This window comes from Rhynchophorus ferrugineus, unplaced genomic scaffold (assembly GCF_030347505.1).
Source record: "Rhynchophorus ferrugineus isolate W39M unplaced genomic scaffold, kcgeb_rfMv2 rfM11, whole genome shotgun sequence".
NCBI classification, from domain to species: Eukaryota; Metazoa; Arthropoda; class Insecta; order Coleoptera; family Curculionidae; genus Rhynchophorus; species Rhynchophorus ferrugineus.
Window position 1 is genome coordinate 23,843,107 of NW_027472590.1, and position 11,653 is coordinate 23,854,759.

At 31.9% G+C, this 11,653-nt stretch overlaps 1 protein-coding gene across 2 annotated transcripts; it reads left to right on the plus strand.

Annotated features, from left to right (window-relative positions):
- Nucleotides 1-3,727: 3,727 nt before the first annotated feature.
- LOC143204754 (uncharacterized) lies at nt 3,728-10,849 on the plus strand. Of its 2 annotated transcripts, none has more exons than XM_076417536.1 (3): nt 3,728-3,818; nt 8,973-9,152; nt 10,208-10,849. In XM_076417536.1, the coding sequence occupies exon 3, from the start codon at nt 10,208-10,210 to the stop codon at nt 10,583-10,585; it is 378 nt and encodes a 125-aa protein (XP_076273651.1). In that variant the 5' UTR covers nt 3,728-3,818; nt 8,973-9,152; the 3' UTR covers nt 10,586-10,849. The 2 variants fall into 2 exon arrangements, with proteins under 2 accessions (XP_076273651.1, XP_076273652.1); XM_076417537.1 differs by lacking the exons at nt 3,728-3,818; nt 8,973-9,152 and adding exons at nt 9,185-9,979; nt 10,037-10,149.
- The last annotated feature ends 804 nt before the right edge of the window (nt 10,850-11,653 follow it).

The window sequence follows — 11,653 nt, forward strand, 5'->3', positions numbered from 1 at the left end:
ATTTATAAAAAACGAAAGCATAATGATTTAGTTTTATTTCAGATTACTTCATATTCGTTATAGGTGATTTTGCATGCATATGTACCTAATCTATCCAAAGATACCTAACATAATCGTAAACAAAGAACATATAAAATAAATTGATTAATATTAAGGAACAAATATTGAAAAAAAACATATTTAATAAAAGTAAACCCATAAATTTGTTTTTATTCATTATCATATTTTTATATTACTATATTATTATATTATTTGAAAATTAAGTTTAAAACTGGATATAATATAGGCCTTATACTAATTTCCATTTATGTCTACTATATAGAAAATGTCGGATATTAGGAAATAGCCTTTAGTTTTTTTTTAAATTTATCCGAAGGTATGTAATACAATCGCAAAGAAATAACTTGTAGATTTTGTATAGTGACGCCATCTATAGTCACAGCACTAGACTCTGTTAATATTTATAAGGTTATGAATACAGTTTTAGGGTTTCTCTGACAGGTGGCTTTTAAGTCTCATACCTGTACTAATATTTATTACACGAAGTCACAATATAGCAGTGCATAAAATATATCAATATATTAAATATTCTGAATATAAAATGGTTGGAAAATATTCATTTACTCGATAAAATTTACTGTCCTGTAAAAATATAAATTCCTGAATGCCAATTTTAAAATCTAATTCCAAATTTTGTAATATTTTGACTTTTAATCTTGAACCTATTATTTGCAGGATGGCCACCGTTCACCCTGCAAATCATAGGGGACACCAAGCCCATAAAGAGTTGCAACAAAAACTTTATCAAGAACTAAGAGAAAAAAGAAACTTACTGCCGCCATCACAGCCTATACCATATAACTCGCCTAAAGCACCAATACCACATCTTCAAATATCATACGCAGACGCAGTAATAAACAGTCAGACCCAACCTAATACGCAGACAACGCTAATCACCATTGAACCTGTAAGTATTATTAGTAAGTTAGAGGAAATAATGGGTAAACTTATGGAGCAAAGGAGCAGAATGATCAATTTACTCACCGTCGTCGTCATCAAGCTAGCCTAATGACTGATAGCCATAACAACAAATACAAAACAATAGTCTGGAAAGCTAATGGACTCCAGCAATATGCCAGGGTACTTAAAATATTCTCAAATGAACAAAATATTGATATCATCATGCTATCCGAAACACATTTCACTGATAGAAATTATGTATGGATTCCAATATAGAAGCTGTATCACATAAAACACCAGATGATAAAGCACATGGAGGAAAATCTATAATTATCCGTGAAAACATAAAGCATTGTGAAACAGAGAAATTTAGCGAGGAATATTTTCAGGCCACTAGTGTAACCATTGAAGAAACCATTAACAATGAGTGCAATATATTGTTCACCTAAACACAACAACAAAACAAAACAATACCACGGTTTCTTTATCACCCTGGATAATAGATTCATCGCCGGAGGAGACTAAAATGCAAAACATGTAATGTGGGGTTCTAGTAGATTAATTCAGCAAAAGGCAGAGAATTGGTCAAAGTAATTTTTTTATAACATCTTTATTAGATACGCTTAGTACAATCTTAATTATTATTATTATTATAATTAATTTATTATTACTTTTCTTATGTGCTTGGATTAATTAGTAAGCAAGACGAGTGCGAGAAAATACATCAGTATGTATTCCTCAATTATAAAATTACAATTATTTATTCATTATTAACTTATAGTTATAGTTTACACTAATAATACACACTAAATGTTCACACAAGTTCGTATGGTTTTGTTTGTTTCAATCTTCTGACATCCTGTGCGCTGTCCAGCAGTTGTATTGCTTCCACGTTAGAATGATTTAGTAATCTTCTTTCGTGTTTCAAGGCGAAATCCTGCACAACTTCGCAAATCCATTTGATTTCCAGGTCATCGTGCAGTTCTTCATTGGTTACATAGCGATAGGCATTGGTAATCAATCGAAGAATCTTGTTTTGATAGCGCTGTATGACTAACTGATTTGAATTTTTAGTGCAACCCCATATTTGCACCCCATAGGTCCAAATTGGCTTTATAATTGTATCATAGATCAATCTCTTTGATTTTAGATCAAGTTGAGAGTATCTTCCGACTAACCAGTATAGTTGTTTTATTTTGGTTCTAATGTATTTTGCTTTTTGTCTAACGTGATGCTTCCAATTTAATCTGCCGTCAAGATGGATTCCAAGGTATTTTGCTGATTCTGCTTGAGGAATCGGGCATCCATTGAGTGATATAATTAAGTTTTTATTATTTCGCCTTAATGCAAAATTAACGTGGACAGATTTGAAGCTATTAAGTTGAATTTTCCAATCTTTTGTCCATTTGTAGATTTTGTTGACTGCACTTTTTCTATTGCCCTAGGCAGAGATATATCTTTTGCCATAATAACTGTGTCATCAGCAAAGGTTCCAAGAAGTGTTTCTTTTGTTGTTGGAATGTCAGCAGTGTAGAGCAGGGTCAAAGTAACGAAGAAACATAATTTACAGCATATGTCTATTGGCGAGCCAATATATTGATTGTCAGATACAAATAAAATTCCTGATACCATAGACTTTTGTATCGCAAAATATATTAACACTAAAACGTGCTATATTATAACAATAAACTCAAATATTCTCAACAAACAAAACTACCTTCTTTGCACAACACCAAAACTAACTGGCAATTGTTTAGAAAGAAATTAGATAGTTTAACATCCCTAAATTTAGCTCTCAAAACAGAAAGAGATGCAGAAATAGCAGCAAAAAATATCACAAAATCTATACAAAAGGCCACGCAAAAATTTCTGAAAAGAGAAAACTGAGATGAAACTGGCAAGAAATCAGAATAGAAGAAAACAAGATAAAATGACCACAAAAGATAAAGATAAAGCGGAAGTTTTCACTAAACACTTAAAAACAGTATTTAATCCGTACACTGTGTGAAATATCTGCAATAGAAAAAAATAACATACTTAAGGAGGTAAAACAAACAATACTTAAATAAATCAATCCTAAAAAAGCTCCTAGTTTTGCCCTATACGCACTTTCAACTGCTGTAATCATACCTCACAAACATACATTTTATTGTTAAATGGTGTGACGAATACACTGACCTACACCCGATATATTCGCCGGGCAGTGTTCTTAGCCCATTGTCATGTCTATTGTATACAGCTGACCTACCAAGCTCCAGAAAAAACACTGGTACATATATGCTGACGATACATTGGTTTTATTATTACAGGAGGATCCGATATCAGTCACAAGAAACCTCCAACTTCATCTTTACATAGTCGAATTGTGGTTAATAACATGGCGTATCAAAAAAATGAGATAAAATCTACATGTGACCTTTGCCCTTTGTAGAAGAACAAACATTGAAAAAACCCTATTAAAAAATAATTCCACTTCCATTAATTATTGTTATTCCAAATCTATTCTACTTGATATATATTATTTGAAAATCAAATTTAAAACTAGATATTATAATGTTTAAATATTACAGTATATGACCTTAATTTTTCTTTTTTTATTATGTTAAGGCAAATCTTTTTTCGTAAATATAAAATTTTAAAAATCTTAATACTATTCTCCGTAATATATTTTGTATTGCAGCACCATCTATAGGCACACCACCAGACATTGTTAATATATTTATCAGGCTATGAAAACAGTTATGTCGAATTTTTCTGACAGGTGGCTTTTCATTCACATAGCTGCAGTAATATTTATTAAATAAACCCACAATACAGTAGTCTTAGCGATGGCAGCAATTAAATATTCCAAATATAAGGTAGGAAAATATTCATTTACTCAATAAAAGTTACTGTGCTTGGAAAATTCGGAATCTCGGAAGCCAATTTTTTAATCGAATTCTAAATTTCGTAATATTTTGTTGTTTACTTTCGAACACTGTGTATAACATTAAGACATATAGTATAAAATAAGACTAAATATAAGGTAGAGTAGACCCTAAGAAAATGGGATGTGGTACAGAATGATAACGAATACAATCAGGAGGAAGGTTGTGGTAATCGGAGAGTAACAATAAATAAACACCCAAATTGAAGATATAAAAATAGAACAGGTAAATGCATTTAAACATCTAAGCATAGAAATTTAAGGTAATGAAAATATAGGAGAAAGAAATTAATTCCAGTATTGGAAATAGCATGAATTTGTATTTTATTACAAGAAGATCTCCACCTAGAAATCCGTTATTATATATCTGTGAGTATATAAGATTAAGAAAGAAATGCAATTTAATCTTTTTCTGTTTTTCTCAGAAAAGGTGCAGCTTATATTAAAACGTTACAAACTACTTTATCGGAATGTGAACAATCATATTAAAATATGCAAAGTTGTAAACACACAGGAATTCCCGTTGAAAACAAAGTGATTAGAATGAGCGTACAGTTTATTGTCAAATCTAAAAATAAAATCATATTTTAAAAACAATATGTTTCATAGAAAACTTTTAACTGGCGCTGTCAATATGATCATCTGAGTTCGTGATATTGTTAAACAAATCCATAACTAAAAGAGGACCCAGAGGAAGGCTTGTATCAACAGCTCAACACTAAAACCGCATCCCAAAGGACGAGACAATACTACTACAAATAGAAGAACTTCTAGAACTTTTTAGTTAGTACTAAGTTTATTGAGAATTGTTTACCACTTACTCAAACCAAGAGTAAACACTTCTGTCTTGTAACTTCTTCTGTCTGTAGTTTATCGCGATATAATAAAGAAAAAACTTTTAACAATCAGAACATCAAGAACTCAAAATAACAACGAGAAAACTAATTTTTTTATTACTGTTAAATTATTACATTGTTACTAGTCGTTTCTGTCTAACCTACAATTTGTCTTCATGATAACTTAAATCTAGGTATATAGTTAGGAGGACCAATCGGCCCTATCCCAGTCTTTGGTGAAATAATGTTTATACATGTCACTGCTGTATTTTTTATTATATGCACCTCAGTACAAATCACTACACAAAATCAGATGTTTTGATTTTTTGAGTCTGTGTCCTCTGGAAATACTCCATTCTCATGAGAGTTTCCTCATGCCCCCTTGCAATTGTCTTGACTTGTTTACTTACTGAGGGTATCTGAAAGTCCCGATGTAGGTAATCAGTCCTATAGTATTTGGGTGCACCCACAATACCTCTCAGGACTTTGTTCTGAAAAATTTGTATTTTGTTTATGTTACTCTTTGCAGAACGTCCCGAAAATTGGACTCCGTATGTCCATATAGGTTTCAGTATTTGCTTGTATAATACCAATTTATTATGTACTGATAATTGTAATTGTCATTCAATTAGCCAGCACATTTTCCTATATTTCAATTCCTGTTCTTTTCTTTTTTCCTTTATATGTTGCTTCCAGCAAAGTTTTGCATCAATATTCATTCCGAGATATTTAGCGTTGTTTCTATATGGATTGATAGTAGTTATTTAATGTTAATGATGCTTGTACAGTCTGTTTATAAGTGAACTATACATGTACAGATTTACTTTAATTAATTCTTATTTTCCAAGCTTGTGTCCAATTATTTATATTATCACTTGCCTGTTGTAATTTTCGTGAGGTTTCTTCACTATTGCCTCCGACAGTTATAATCGCAGTATCATCAGCAAATGTAGCCATCGTAATATTCTCCAATTGTAGTACATCACAAGTGTAAAGTAGATAAAGCACTGATCCCAGTATACTTCCTTGTGGTACACCGGCTTTAGCTTCTTTTATTGTAGAGTACGTTTCTTCTTTTTGACTCTAGACATTCTGGTTGTAATCTATAATTTTAATAGTTCGATGTGTTGCTTTCGTGTGTTGTTTTTTATGTAAAGTCTCCATAAACATCAATTTGGAGACGTGGTTCCCAGTTATACATTTCTGCAGGCATTTTAGGCGAATTTTGAAAGCTGATCTGCTGTGTGGTAAAATTGAAGATTTTTAGTCTAAATTGATAATGAGCCATGAAACCTATTTTTTTCTCAGTGGCCACGTCATTAAACAGAACAGTCGGTTTTGGGGCACACAGAATCCTCAACTGTTACTGCCGAACGGTACCAAGACATGATTCGACATTTTCTTGTACATGAAATGGAAGAACAAAAACTAGAGAACCTGTAGTTTCAGCAAGATTGGGCCACAGCACACACAGCTTGTTCAACAATTCAATTATTGAATAACGATTTTCCACGAAAACTAATGTCACGAAGCGGCGATTTAGCTTGGTCAGCCAGATCTCCGGATCTAGCAGTACCTGGCCTTTTGTTATGTGGTTTCTAAAAATCAAAAGTAAATGTGAAAAAGTCCCAAAGGATTCAACATCTTAAAGACAAAATTCGTCACGTAATTGAAGAAATTCAGTGTCAGATGTTGCAGAATGTCATGAAAAATGCCTTAAAAAGTGTTGAGAGTTGCAAACCGAATCGTAGTCACCATTTAGCCGATAAAATTTTTCAATCGCAACGAAAAAAAAATGGAAAGACCAAGTAAATTTTTTTTATGAAAACCAAACTTTGTCACCTTTTCTTTGAGCAAAGTTGTAGCAATCAAAATGGTAGCGGGAATTTTTCCCCACGTTTTCCTATTATCTTCTGACTCTATCTATTATCCTACCTATTTTTTTACAATAGTGGAAAATTAGAAGTTTCTACCCCAATTTCTCCCCACTTTTGACGGAAAGCCAATGGCGAAGATATCGCAGTTTTTGTGGCAAATGCAGTGCAAATGCAGTGATTAAGGCGATATTAGCCGAAGAAATAAATCTTTTGCTATCCAGACCCTATCTAATCGCCTGGCAAACGATAGAACTAGCATTAAAACAAATATTTGGGGACAATATCAGCTACTAAATCCTCCTGCAGCAGTTACAGTATTAAAAGAGATATCAGAACGAATGAACGACAACTCTCTACAACAAACTGAAGTTAATGATTCAACAGATTATTAACAAAATCACAGCTGAATTTCCTGAAAAAAATTCTCAGACAATACTAATGGCAAACATGCCACCCGCTCTACAACAATTATTAGGCATGATACAGTGGCAAGTTAAATGAACATTTTAAAAATCAGCAACAATTTTAAGCCCACAATAAAGATTCAACAAAAATTTCGTATAAGATCGAAAATAGAAAATTTTAACAATAGGTTCACCATCGTGCACCACCACAGAGCTTGGACACAACCACCAGCGTCTAATCAGGCCTACACATATGTCGACGAGTACTATAGGACGAAATAATTATTTTTTTCAGTTTATCAGGAATTAAATAATTTTGATCCTGATCAATAAAGAAACGTAGAATTGAAGAAAGTTGAGTAACTGTAACTGCAGATTTTGCATACTCACTAGAAGAGTATGAATTACAAACAAATAAAGTACAAATTGCTGAAGTAGATCAAATAACAGAACCAAATAGTATATGAGAGAAAAAAGATAATTAAGAAATAAAAACGAGAGAAGTAAATAAGCTGAAGATGAACAACTTGATGAAAACAATACAATTTTCATCAAAATGAGAATAAAGCAAAAACATAAAATAAATAAATAGGACAGTAACATAAATCATTTCCGGAAAATAAATGATGACAATTTGTTAATTGGATAGCTACAGAATGATAATTAAAAATTCAGTGCGAAGATTGATAAGCTGGAGGAAGGTATAAAGGAAATATATAGCTGAAAATAATGGAAAAAGCTCAAATGCTGAAAAATTGCGAAAATAGTGAAAAATATTTAAAGACTTAACAAAGAGCTAAATCAAAAAATAATCGAAATCAATGATATTTTTGAAGTACAGCGTTATGAAAACACTGAGCTGAAGAAGGACCTGATTAACAAGGAAGAATCTATAAAAACCATTCAATAAGCTCTAGCTGATAAAGATAGGAAGTTTAAATAAGAAATAAAAGCCAAGTTCTACAGTCCGGAGAAATAACTGGAAGCTAGCCCTAATTCATTAAAACAGCAGATAAATGAATTGTTGGACATAAATAAGGATCAAATAGACAGAATGAAAAACTGCCAACAAACTCGAAAAATAAATCTCAAACTAACCAAGAATTAGAATGAAATTTCAACAACAATAAAGCAGAATAATCAGCTAAATTGGAGCAAGCTATTCAGATGTCTGATGATAAGGTCACCAACTTAACGAAGCATATAAACGAAATTGAAAATAAGATATGATAATATTAGAAGGAAACATCGTCGTGAAGAATAATTCCAGTTTTCTGTTGAAGCAGAGGCATGAGAAAATATCACAAAGTTTATATACATATATCCTAATATATCCATAGAAATGCTTTTAGAAACCAAAAAGTCTGAAATGTATTATTGTCAACAAACAAATAGTAAACGTGAGGACAATATAAAGATGTTACAAAAAGAAAAATCTTTATTAGATATGCTTAGTGCAATCTTAATTAATTTATTACTACATTTCATTTGTACTTGGATTAAATCACAAGCAAGAAGAGTGCGAGATAAATATATCAATATGATTCCTCAATTATAAAATTATAATAACTGAAGCTATAGTTTACATTAAAGGTATACACATTGTATAAGTTGGTATGGTTTGGTTTGCTTCAATCTTCTAATATCCTGCGTGTTGTTCAGTAGATGTATCGCTTCAACGTTAGTATGATTTAGTAAACTTCTTTCGTGTTTTCAGGCGAAATCTTGGATAACTTTCCAAATGGCCTATCCATTTACCACCTAAATGACAAATCCATTTAATTTCCAGGCCATTGTGCAGTTCGTCGTTGGTTACGTAGTAATCATCATTGGTAATTAATCGAAGGATTTTTTTTTGATAGCGTTGGATGACTAGTTGATTTGAATTTTTAGTGCAGCCCCATATTTGCACCGCATAGATCCAAACAGGTTTTATGATTGTCTGATAGATCAATCTCTTTGATTTTAGATCAAACTGAGAGTATCTGCCCACTGACCAATATAGTTGTTTCATTTCACCACCCGCAACGAACAAAACATTGGGAAATCAACATTGAGAAGAACTGAAGGGATTGAAGTAGTTTAAGCAATTAGAAGATGAAATATTAGACTATAGTCCCAAAGAAAATACATCATCAACAGATTGAAGGTAAGACCAAATCAAAATCTCAGCTAATAATCAATGCTCAAGAAGATGCATTAAAAATTTAAGAACCAAGTCTTGATGTTAGAAGCCCATTAAAACAAGTTGGGAACGGAAATGAAACTTTATATAAAAGGCGCTTGTATGACTATGAGAAAATTGAAGTAGATACTGAAGTCCAATTAAATTAACTACTAATCTTTTTTTAAAATTAATCTCCTAGAACATCAACAATCAGTTAATTGTTATATGATTTCAGTTATATAACATAACTATCCTTATGTAGTTGATCACTTCAGTAAGTATTAACAATACTGGAGTATAATCAGGTGATAGTACGTACAAGCTCTTGATTTGTGTTTGATTTGTTGAGATACTTTTGGAAGTGTAAAAGTCGTACGTCTGGGACATAATTACTGTCGGTAGGCCAGTAACTAGGCACATCTTAATAAAATATAAATGTGCTCTAAAACTTGAAAGAAGATACTATCGATCCAAATAAAACTAACTAATAATTAATAATCAATTAGAGAATTATCGATACTGTTATTTTATATTTTACAGATTGTGCTCACAATATAATCTTAATTTGACAGATTTATAATTAGATTCCAGAACAATATCATATTTTAAAGCAATATTAGTCAAAGGCAATACTTAACTAATTTATAATTAATCCGATTATCAAGTCGGACACAACGGGAAACGTAAGGGTGTAATAAACGTAGGTACGAAGAATCGGAAGACGTTACAAGATTTAAAACCCAGCATTCAACCCAATGTGGACATTGAATCAAAGACTGACAGGAGTGATATAATAGTCATTAGAACAAGTGAATATCAACAAAATCATTTTTTTAAAAACAGTTATATTTTTAACCAGGTTTTAGAAGACCGAAATAAGGATAATCCTAAATATATCTTATTCTCAAAGAAGCTTTAAATGTGACATTGAAAGAATGATAAAATAAATTTTCCTAGCCGTCCTACACCATCACCAGAAGTAATATTCTTCGTTTTTATAAAGACTTGGCAAATAGCTAATATATATCTTTTTTCAGATGCAACTAAACACCTACCATGTGACTCAGTATTCTGAGCCCTCATATATCCCGGAATCCATTCGAACCGACTTCTCCTCCACGGAATACGCGAAAGATCCCGGTCCTATTTCTGTTATGTCGGAACCGATGTCAGAAATGTCCTCGCAATCGGGTATAGAGCCGTTTAAGGACTTGCGTGGTACCACGCAAACGGATCCTTCTATGTTGATTACCGATGATGAAGTCGACCCGGAATTCATCAAGGAACTAACGGAGGATTCCGTGAAGAAGTACGCGGAATTTCGCGAGATGATGCTGAAGGACTGCTTCAGGCGCCGAGGTCCGATACCTAGTCTAGGTAATTTGAGAAATGTTCTAACTAAACTAGAACAATAAAAAGTTGTTGCTCCTGCCGGGAATCGAACCCACGACCTCCACATATTAGCTGAATATTCTAATCACTACATCATAGAAGCAGTTGCCTGAACGACTTCCGGTGTTCCGTCACATTAGTTCAGCAATAACAAATATCTGATTACTTTACCTAGAAAAATAGGTGAACACTTTGTACATGCCTTTAAAATTCGAAGTCTTCCCTCGATTTCCCTTGTTTCCGCCATATCCCGACTTCGTTCCAAGGGGTCCACCTCGGAAGTGCACACTCGGATATATATATATATATATATATATATATATATATATATATATATATATATATATATAGATATATATATATAGATATATATATATATATAGATATATATATATATATATAAATATATATACATATATATATATATATATATATATATATATATATATATATATATATATATATATATATATAGCAGTGACATGATGTGTCAATATATATCTGTCTAACGATGTAATATTTTTTCGATTTACAGACATTATTATTCTTGTCATTTTATTTTATTTAAAAAGAGATAGAATACTGTTAGAGAAGTTCGAAAATGTAACGGAATGAGCCTGCGAAAGTTGTACGTTTGCCAAAGGTCTGAAAATTCTTCAAAATATTATAATTACGAGTTATAAACCGGCAAACGCTGTTTTAACGCCATCATAGGAAATCAAGTTAAAGAATGAACTATTTCAACTTGTTACTTGGTATATATAAATGAAATATTTAATTGCATTTTATGTAATTTACTTTTTTAGAAATAAGCCTGAGGAAAGATACATAGTACTGAATATTATTGCCACAGAGTATTACGTCTTCCTCCCTATCACTGCATTTTAGATCCAATTGAGTTGGTATGGGATATTGAAAAGAATTATTACAATATATATATTCTGGTCGAGTAGGATATTCAAACCTGAACTGACTGGATTTATGTAAAGAGACATTGTCGAAAATAACAGCTTCGGTTTGTGTGAGCTCGATGAGACACATTGAAGAAGAACGATTTATCATTTCAAATTATAATATAATATTTTTTAATA